Raw genomic sequence first — 11,264 nt, 5'->3', positions numbered from 1 at the left:
ACTGGAAAAGTTGAATTATGGGTAAAGTTGTGATTTGAAAACTTAGAGTGCCACTCAGAGGTCCTCAAAGATGCCCACTCCCTCTCTTCCTCTCTCGACCTCCAGTGTCGCTCTCTCTCTCTCTCTCTCTCTCTCTCTCTCTCTCTCTCACTCTCTCTCTCTCTCACTCACTCACTCTCTCTCACACTTACTTTTCTAAACTTGTGTTCAATTTGAATAAGGTCCCTTTCTGCTCCTGACTCACACAGGGAAGGCAAGCAGTCCAAATTCACCGGAATTTAGAAATTTCCCAAATGACAAATTAAGGCACAAAACAAGAACTTTGGACAAACAACTAAAACGAGCAACAAGGGATCATTCTAATTTGGTGAGTTTAAAATAGTTTGGAGTATTGACATTTGAATGCACTGTTGTATGTAGATATTAGGGAATTAGTTTGGCTTATAATAATAATATTTAATTTATTTATTATTTTCTTACATTATATTTGTTTAAAATTATTTCATATTTTGTTGATGTAATTGTTTAGTGTTTTTTATATTTATAAATATTTGCATTACTAATCTCTACATTTATATGCGAAAACTATATCATGTCTTTAAAGGGCTTTATGTTATGTGGTACAATTTTATTCTAATATGAGCTTTGCTGTTTTGTGTACTAATTAGATAAAAATTATCCTTACTTCATCTTCTCCTAAAAAGGATGAGCAAGGTATGTAAGTGAACAATGTCTGCATTATAATGGACCTCATGTCATGACTTTCACCTTATTACAGTAGACCTGCTTACCTGCCACATCATGTGTGTGAATGTGGACAGTGTTCTGGTCTCTCAGGGCTTTGGCGAGTTAGGGCCTCTGCTGGAATACAGCATAGTGTTTACATTGGCTTTAACGCAGGCTTGCGTCCATGAGCACAGACCACAGCACGAACAGAACTCCGCTTATTGGCCTGAGCATGATGGGAAGAGAACATACCGCACCGGCTGAATGGAGATACTGTGGAAGTTCTCTCTCCAGCCCTGCCTGACCAGACCAGAATATAACCGTAGACATGAAGTCGCAATTTTTAAACAGCATTTGAAAGGCAAGTGTGACTGGACATTTTAAAGTGTGTGTGTCCAGGGCGGGACTGTGATTTGACACAGTTTGCTTTATGAGGCGAACTGGAGCTGGAAACTGGAAACTGGAACGAATTTGTATAGACCACTTTATGATACATTACTGGTGATTTTAAATCGTTGTTGAAACGTAAAGGGCGCAATCCACTTTTATTGTAATTGGAATCGAAAACAACGACCTTTTCTGTTTCATGAGAGAAAGAAAGTCCAAGGGTTTGAAATAGTACTGTTGTGAGTAATGACATCATTTTCCTTATTAAATAAACTGTTCCTTTAAGGCAGATGAAATTTCACACAAAAAGTATGTTAATCACCCTCACATATTGCAAACCTATATGACGTTCTGAAGATATTTTGTAGAATGTCAGTAACTGAACAACATTGGACCCCATTGACTTCCATTGTATTGACACAAAACAACTCAAAACTCTCTATTTCTCAAAATATCTTAATTTGTGATCCACTGAAGAAAGAAAGTCCTAGAAGTTATGAACCTCACAAGGGTAAATAAATGATTACAGATATTTTTTGTGAACTGTCAATTTATACCACTAGCTTTAATTTTGAATATGAAATATATGAATGCGACACTCAATAATAAGTAATACTATAACACATTCTTATTTTTAAAGGTTTTGCATGGTTTTTTATATCTTTTTCTAAAGTATAATTTAATCCAATTTTCACTTGGTTCCTCCATTACTCATCTCAGACATTTGAGTTGACATTTCTGTCTTTCAAGCAGATGTTGAATGTGGCGCTTCTCACCTCTGCACATATTTGCGTACGAGTTAGCAACAACACACTCTGTATGTGCAGGGAATATAAATAATATATTGAAGATAGCATAAATTGAATATAAACTAAAGCAGAGTATGTACTTTGCATTAAAGGACTTAAACATGAGTTTTTGTAGTACACAAGTGTTGTCTCTGTTCATTCTGATTCTTCTTGTATAACCCAGTAAAGCAGAAGTAATACTCTCCTTGTGACATAAGGGATGTAAGATAAAAAGCTACTCCGGTGCCGTGCCAGCACGAAGGTTCCCTACAATCATTGCATTTAAAACAGTTTGATTCAGAAAACTTGAGTAACAGCCAACAAGGAAAATGTGTGAAAAGTAGTGAAAGATACACTGTGCTCATTATCATATGGGACTATATTATTATTTTTAAATACAGGAACATCTTGGATTTTCACACTTTTTTAAAGATTGCACAGTATAAATTAAAATTCATCGTACCAAGCCCAAAACACTTCCTCCAGCACAGTGAACTATTCTTCTTTAGAGTGACACCGGAGGAAAAAGAGTGTACGTGTGAATGTTTCAATGGGAAAGTGAATTGATGACGCAGTGTTTCCACTGGATGCCAAATTTCCACACCAAATACAGCTCAGTAGGCCATGTACAAACCCTGAAAACAGAGAGAAGTTACCTTGAAATAATAGCTCTGTTTACTGTGTCACTACATTTTATTGATATTTGAATATTCTGTCATTGGTTTAATGCATCAGTGTTGAATATTAATCAAATGGGGTCCGGTCAAATCCATGACTATTCATCCAAAAACCAAAATTCTTTCATTATTTACTCACCCTCATGTCATTCCAAGCCTGTATTTTCTTCCTTTCTTCTGCAGAACACAAAGGCAGATATTTTGAAAAATGTTCAACGTTGGCCCCCATTGACTTTTATGGTATGGAAATGAAACCTATTGTACGGACATTTCTCAAACTATCTTCTTTTGTGTTTTGAGCGACATAAGGTTGAATAAATTATGATTTTTTTTTATTTTTCGGTTTTGTATCTTGTGGTGTACATGCCAACTCAGGTCATGGCATGCGGTCACCATTAAAGCAAAAGAGGAAAGAATCAATTTCTAGAAAATGATCAAATTCATGTTTATTTATAATTCTATGTTTTTACCTGAAGGGGAATTGGCAGATTGCATCATTTTTGGATACAATATTTTTTTTCTGTATTTGTTTCTCTATTTCTTTAGGTGAAACATGTCTTTGACTTTGCTTCTGCTGTGCTCATGCCTCAGTGTCATTTCCGGCACACCTGTGTTTTTTGGAGACTTGGCTGGTATGTTAAACTTCTATATGTATATATGTGTGTGTTGGTATAGAGGTTGTAATAATAAGCTGTTTGACAGATCAGGACAGCACCATCAGTGTAAGCATCCCTGTAGAGCAGCCACTGCGCCCCCTGCTGGGTGGAAGTATGGTTATCCCCTGCTACTTTCAAGACAACGTTGTCCATGATCCTGGTGCTACAACCATCTCCCCGCTCGCCCACCGTATCAAGTGGAGCTACATCTACAAGGGCACAATAAGCCTTATTCTGGTCGCCACCGGAGGACTGGTGAAAGTTGAAGGGGACTACTTGGACCGGGTTCATATGGTAAATTACCCCATGGTGCCAAGTGACGCCACCATTGAGATCTCAGAACTTCGTTCCAAGGACTCTGGCATCTACAGGTGTGAGATCATGCAAGGCATTGAAGATAACTATGATTCTGTGGAAATGCAAGTTCAAGGTAATACGGTAGTTCCTGTGGTGGTTATTGATTATTACTAAGATATTGTAATCGTTCAATGAATTGATATAATCTGTACAGGTATTTTGTTCCACTACCGAGCGATTTCCACCCGATACACCTTGACATTTGAGACAGCAAAGGCTGCCTGCATTCAAAACAGTGCTGTTATCGCAACTCCTGCTCAGCTGCAAGCGGCCTTTGATGATGGATTCCATCAATGTGATGCTGGCTGGCTCTCAGATCAAACTGTGAGGTAATGTTAAAAGATTTGCTGAACACAAAGGAAGATATTTGGAAGAAAGTCAGTAACCAAACAGATCTCATCCCCCATTTACAGCCATATAGGAAAAAGATAATATGGGAGTCAATAGGGGATGAGATCTGTTAGGTGTCTGACATTTTTCCAAATATCTTTGTGTTCAGCAGAACAAAGAAATGTATACAGGATTAGAATAACCATGTAAATGATGATAGAAATTACATTTTTGGTTGAACTATATTTTTGAAGAAATTCTTTTTTTAAATAGCCTCTCCGACTTTTTATAGACAAATTGTATCTAAATTTGTCACTTGCCTCCATTAAAATTTCCTAAATGCCAGTTGTAAATACTTTTGCCACAAATAAAATAATTACTTCATTATAATTTATTTATTATACAATTTTTAGTTTGGCTCAGGTTTTTATTTAATGTTGTTTTACTGACTTCCACAATGCGTCTCATCCTGTGTGTACAGGATGAGTCATCAATTCTTTTGATCCATTTTCCTGGAACAAAAAGCAAATAAATCTTAAATGTGTATATGTGTTTGAGTTCAAATGGTCAGTAGTAAACATACAGAAAGCCACATATAAAAAATCTAATAAAAAATCAAAGCAAACAATTCTTTAAAAAAAAAAAAAAATGTATCACTTAATAACTATGATTACACTTCCCGCAATTCTCCAAAGGTATCCCATTCATGAGCCAAGAGAGCCTTGCTATGGAGACAAAGAAAACTTTCCAGGTGTAAGAACATATGGAGTCCGAGATGTCAATGAGACCTATGATGTCTACTGCTTTGCAGACAAAATGTCAGGTACCACAATCACCGTTCCAAACCACATTGCCAGAGTTTGTTTGTGTCTGTTTCTATTAGTTTTTAATGAATGGATTCCCTTTGCCACTCAGGCAAAGTGTTTTACTCCTTCTCTGTGGAGAAGTTTACGTTTCCTGAAGCTGAAGAGCAATGTGCAAAGCTGGGAGCCCAGCTGGCCACCACGGGACAACTGTACCTGGCATGGATGACTGGCATGGATGTATGTAATGCTGGCTGGCTAGCAGACAGGAGCGTGCGGTACCCCATTAACACACGCCGACCCCAGTGCGGCGGCGGGCTTCTGGGAGTGCGAACTGTTTACCTGTTTCCAAATCAGACTGGCTACCCCCATCCAGACTCCCGCTATGATGCAATCTGTTACAGAGGTAAGTGTAGAGAATACATTTACATTACCGTTTTATTTTCAAAATGTTTCTCTATGGCTTTAAGAAACTACTTTTCATGATTCTGCAGAACAAGAAGACAAGGTTTCAGAGACCTCACCATTCCCTGAAATATACACTTCTACAGATTCTGGGTTCACTGTGGCCACAGTGACTTTAAATCCTTTAGATTACACACAACAGGTGACCACAAATGGCGAAGCCCGTGGGGAGACTGAAGAAACTCTTAACATTACCAGTACAGAAGACCCCCTATCCGTTTCTCCAAACATAACTGAGACAAGCTCACTGGTAGAAGAGGAAGTGATCAGAGTGGTTACGGCTAAGCCTGACCTGGGAAGTGATATTACCAAAGAAAATGTAACCTCTGGTAAATTGGTGCATTTCATCCATGTTTGTCCTTTATGATGATAATTATATTCATTTTCAAATTAACTTGTTAACTTTAAAATGAAAAGTCACTATTTTAGGATTAGCAAAAAGTAAAATATAAAAAATGTGCTATATAAAGTGTAAAAGTATATAAAATATTTTTTAAATGTCTACTTCAGGAAATTGGTCTGTGCAATTGGCAAATTGAGTGGTGGTAATTTTCAGGTCTGTGTTACAGTTTATCCAATTGTCCCTCCATTGTCTGTGGACATGTCTGGATCAGGCTCTGCATCGGGTCATCCAGATCACAGTTCTGGGGATGTATCTGGATCAGGGTCTGCATCTGGTCATCCAGATCACAGTTCTGGGGATGCCTCTGGATCGGGGTCTGCATCGGGTCATCCTGGTTTCAGTTCTGGGGATGCCTCTGGATCGGGGTCTGCAATAATCATCCAGATCACAGTTCTGGGGATGCCTCTGGATCGGGGTCTGCATCGGGTCATCCTGGTTTCAGTTCTGGGGATGCATCTGGATCGGGGTCTGCATCGGGTCATCCTGGTTTCAGTTCTGGTGATGCCTCTGGATCGGGGTCTGCACCGGTTCATCCTGGTTCAAGCTCTGGGGATGCATCTGGATCAGGGTCTGCATCGGGTCATCCTGGTTTCAGTTCTGGAGATGCATCTGGACAAGGCTCTGCATCAGGTCATCCTGATTTCAGTTCTGGGGATGTTTCTGGATCAGGCTCAACATCAGGTCAACTTGATCTCGGTTCTGGGGATGTCTCTGGCTTTGGGTCAGCATCAGGTCTCAGTTCTGGGGACATATCTGGATTGGGGTCAGCATCTGGTAAACTCGATCCGACTTTTGGAGAGATATCTGGATCAAGCTCAGGATCAGGCTTTCATGCTTTCAGTTCCGGGGACATATCAGGATCAGGCTTTCCTCAATTCAGTTCTGGAGACATGTCTGGCAGTGGCAGGCCCAGTGGGGACATATCTGGTTCTGGCCAAAGTGGTGATGAATCAGGTTTTCTTGTGCAGTTCAGAGAAGGTGTAGACACATTAATTTTGGGGACTTCTGGTTCAGGTAGTGCTCAGGAGGCAAAAGAAGGTAGTGGTGTTTTCATTATTCAAAGACTAGAATCTGGGGATTGGGAATCCGGTGAACCATCTGGGAGTTCGGCTAGTGGCCTTCCATCGGGACTTGGTAGTGGAATTAGCATTTCCGGAGTTAGTGGTCTTTCATCTGGACTCTGGAGTGAAGTTAGTGGTTCAGGAGCTAGTGGCCTTGCATCAGGACTTAACATTGAAGTTAGTGGTTCAGGAGCATCCAGACTTGACAGTGAAGTTAGTGGTTCAGGAGCTAGTGGCCTTCCATCTGGTCTCTGGAGTGAATTAAGTGGTTCAGGAGCTAGTGGCCTTCCGTCAGGACTTAACATTGAAGTTAGTGGTTCAGGAGCATCTAGACTTGACAGTGAAGTTAGTGGTTCAGGATCTAGTGGCCTTCCATCTGGACTCTGGAGTGAAGTTAGTGGTTCAGGAGCTAGTGGCCTTCCGTCAGGACTCAACAGTGAAATTAGTGGTTTAGGAACTAGTGACCTTCTATCGGGATTCGGAAATGTAATTATCGGTTCAGGATCAAGCAAAATACACAGTGGTGCTGAACTGAGTGGGTCAGGCCTCTTTGGTGTGTCGTTCTTAGACACAGAAATTATTGATCTAACCGCAAGGCCATCTGGAGAACAGGAATTGTCTGGCGTTTCTCCATTTAGCCTGAATTATGTTAGTGGTTCTGGCTCTCACTCTTCAGCTTCTGGTTCAGGTGGCATATCGGACCACTTTGAAAGAATAAATGAAAAGATAATTATTCTAACAGATGATGAGATCATTGAGTTTGTCTCTGGGCCTACAACTAGAACAGAACAAGGCCGTGGATCTGTGGAGGTCAGTGGGGAGGGCAGTGGTCAAGAACATTCAGCTGATGACATCTCAGGCTCCTCTTACAGAAATTCATATGAACATCACTTGATTTCCAGAGGAACAGATTATCTCCTACCAGAAAAAAATGAGCAACTTAGTAGCGCCACAGAAGCGTTTGATAACACTGATCAGTCCCCAGTGGAAACCACAGTATCCACCATCTCGGATTTCATCACTTCTCCTTCAGTTTCACTACAAACACCAGAATCTATAGTGGAGCCCACAGTTACTGATGGTAAACACTGAAACTTTTTTTATCTACTGTTAGACTACCTACATATTAACCTGTGGGAATAAAGGTCAATATGTATATCTTTGACAGCTTTTGCTAACCCCTGTGAACCAAACCCCTGTGGCGATGGCTTCTGCTCTATACAACATGGCATTGTTGTATGTCAGTGCCCACGAGGATTCAGCGGGGAGAATTGCTCAATATGTAAGAGAAAAGTCATGGTACTCACATTCTGTTGTGTATGTCTCATTGATGGTGCTTTCAAATCGATTAATAGCAATTAATACAAAATATATATTAATTTATATTTAAGTATAATTTAAATTATGTATACATATAAATGAATTAATTATACATGCCACAAACACACATTTCATAAATGCAAACTTTTTTAATCAATTTAAATCACTGGAAACTAGAAAGACATAAAATGTCCAATTCTTTCATTAAGTACAAGAACAAAACACACAAATAATCAGATTAATCAGAATCGGAATAATTTTAAAGCTGTTTTTCACTGGTAACTGGTACTCTTCTATCAGCGATACAGGGATGTGCTGAGGGGTGGATGGAGTTCATGGGCAGCTGTTACATCCACTTTGATGAGCGTGAGACCTGGGCCGGTGCTGAGCAGCGCTGTAAAGATCTAAACTCTCACTTGGTTAGCATATCCTCCAAACAAGAACAAGACTTTGTCAGAAGTGAGTAAAACCTGATCTCTAATTAGGATGTGTGTCTACTTGCTGACCTTAATGTAAATGCTTATATATTTCTGAATCACCTAGCTCAGGCTCGCAACTACCAGTGGATCGGACTCAGCGACAAAAAAGTGGAAAATGAGTTTCACTGGACTGATGGAAGCATTTTGGTAAGATCGGTTTCCACACAACTACATTCCTGCAGGTCGAACTGTAGAGGAAGGGGTACTTCAATGCAAATACATACAATTTTAAACATGCAATATTTCATAAGTACATTTTTATATTCAATGCAGAAATATAAAAACTGGAGACCAAACCAGCCAGATAATTACTTTAACACAGATGAAGACTGTGTTGTAATGGTATGGCATGAAGATGGCCAGTGGAATGATGTGCCCTGCAACTACCATCTACCCTTTACTTGCAAAACTGGACCTGGTAAGAAGAGGTGCTAGACAATAATTTAAGCATAGAATCGGTTCTCACAAATGTTTCGTCATTTACAACTATTTTTGACTATATAGTTATTACAAAAATGTATTGCAAATATTTAACCATTTTTGTTTGTTTTTGTTATTGTAGTCACCTGTTCATCACCTCCTGAGGTGAGGAATGCAAGGATGCTCGGCAGCCCCCAAGAACGCTACACTGTTAATTCGATCATTCGGTACGAGTGTGACAGTGGATTCACACAGCGCCACCTTTCTGTGGTGCGATGTATGGCGGATGGCCAGTGGGAGCAGCCTCAGGTTGAATGTATAGAAGGTAAGCATATCCCCACAGGAGAGAAAATACTACATTAGGATTGCATTAACAGTTAGTGTCAATGCTACTACCTCCCCTCAACAGGTAAAACGATCAACAGACTTCGGAAGAGGTCCCTCAAGACACGTCCCAAAGCAGTCAAAAATCGGACATGGAGAAAAATCCTCTAAACAAGAGAAAGGTCAAATACTTTTACATATCCAGAGGACTGTATCATCTGTACGGAAGCCTTATTTACCGTAAGGAAGGGACCAACCTTACGTAATGTCAAACATTTCTGTAGTCCACCTCGCTTATTTACAAGTGCTACTCAGAGCTTTTGCTTAGAGTAAAGGATTTGTTTATTTAAAAGATTTTATTCTGCCCTATTTTTATTCCTTAATTGCGGAATCAGAAAAAACTATTAGGAAGATACAGACTGAACTTGTGTGTTTCAGTCTGAGTGCACAATTACTACAAAAGCACAATTTTGTCCCCAAAATAAAAGCAAATTGAGGGCATTAATTGTACTATTAGTCCAAGAGTTTGTGAAATTTCCTTTCAGATCACATGGTGGCACTATTGCGGATTTATGTAAACATGTAACGTTTTTACATCCTAGTTGCACAATACTACACTGTGATCATTTATAGATTGGATAAAATCACGTACTTTCAAGTATGTAGAAAAGATATTGGGATGTTGATTTTGAATGTCACCTTATTACCGTATGTATTATTAATATAATTTTAGGGCATGTACAATGTTAGCTCAAAAAGCATGAAAAACCAGGCACCTTTGGCATTATATTTTCAATATTTTCTGATATGGGGATTCAACTATTCTAATGTTCCATGCTATCCCATAAAGAATGGATAGATGGTGAAACAGGATACAACCGAAGACATCTGATCGCAATCCTAAACATAATACTATAGGAATATAATAGATGCAAAGGGATCGTCCTGGGTCATAGAGTGTTTTAAAACTTAATAACAAGACAAAAGGCTTTAATGTCTACAGCTGGATGCATTTTAAGCACATTAGTATTTTTTAAATTCTTTAATTATGATGTGTCTTTTCGTTTGTTTTTGTTGTTTGTTGTAGTTTAAATGTCTAGTTTGACCTAAGAGAGCAAGTTATCGCTGTGAAACTGTGAAAGATAAAATGTCCCCTCGTCTCAGCTTGCATAATAGACAAAGTTTACTCGAACTAGTAAGTTATGTCTACAGTAGCTGTAATGACACAATTCTATCCGTCAAAGGAAAAGAATGACTGATTATCATGATTCAGTGCTTATCTTGTGCAATGCGTTTGCTTTTTCATAATTTATTGAGTCACAGGTTCACAAGTTCATATGAACATTCAACTTGACTTGGGTCTCAGATTACTTAATATGAGTTAGTAAGTAAACAACAGCAATAGTAGAAATAATGAGAGTTGGGGAAATAATACAGTTGGGGTGGTGGTACGGTGCTGGAGAAACTGTCATGGGACTGTGGCTTCCACAGCTCCTCCTGAACTTTTCCATTTTGAAATTTTAGGACATTTAGTTTACATTTTAACTGTATGTCTTAACACAATATTGTGAGCATCCACATTCCAATGAGCACCAAACAGAATTTTGCAGTTGTGCTCGATTTCAACTTTTGAGTTAAAAGTATCTGTCCTGTTGCCCCTGAATCCCTGAAATAAACAGACTAAATGTGTGTCAATAAAGGTGAATTCCTTTTAATAAAAAATGTGTGCAACAAAGAGACTTGAGACAAAAATAGGCTGTGTTCTGTTCCTGTTAACACCTGACCACTATGACATCTATTTTTAGACAATATATAAACAATTAAAACAATAAACTGTATATATTATAACAATTGTAACAGTGTTACACATAGTACCTAATATATGATATTTTCTTAGGGAAACCTAAACACTGACTCATACACTTGACTTACTTAACACTATGTATCTTTATGTCCAGCGCAATGAAAAAGTCAGGCTGAAGAACACTGATTGCTTTCATGAGCTACTCTTCCCCCGCCTTCCAAGTTTAGGAAGCAGGGTAAACACAGCACAGGACCATATGCACAC

At 39.0% G+C, this 11,264-nt stretch overlaps 1 protein-coding gene across 1 annotated transcript; it reads left to right on the top strand.

Annotated features, from left to right (window-relative positions):
* Positions 1-235: 235 nt before the first annotated feature.
* acanb (aggrecan b) lies at positions 236-10,935 on the top strand. The gene is made up of 15 exons (XM_056739295.1): positions 236-367; positions 3,125-3,210; positions 3,281-3,664; positions 3,746-3,920; positions 4,617-4,744; positions 4,837-5,130; positions 5,219-5,518; positions 5,759-5,926; positions 5,977-7,734; positions 7,822-7,935; positions 8,274-8,432; positions 8,517-8,599; positions 8,726-8,870; positions 9,015-9,197; positions 9,282-10,935. The coding sequence occupies exons 2-15, from the start codon at positions 3,132-3,134 to the stop codon at positions 9,365-9,367; spliced, it is 4,056 nt and encodes a 1,351-aa protein (XP_056595273.1). The 5' UTR covers positions 236-367; positions 3,125-3,131; the 3' UTR covers positions 9,368-10,935.
* The last annotated feature ends 329 nt before the right edge of the window (positions 10,936-11,264 follow it).

The sequence above is a fragment of the Triplophysa dalaica genome, chromosome 24, assembly GCF_015846415.1.
Source record: "Triplophysa dalaica isolate WHDGS20190420 chromosome 24, ASM1584641v1, whole genome shotgun sequence".
Taxonomy (NCBI): Eukaryota; Metazoa; Chordata; class Actinopteri; order Cypriniformes; family Nemacheilidae; genus Triplophysa; species Triplophysa dalaica.
The sequence above is the reverse complement of the archived record's forward strand: the minus strand, read 5'-3'. Positions and strand labels throughout refer to the sequence as shown.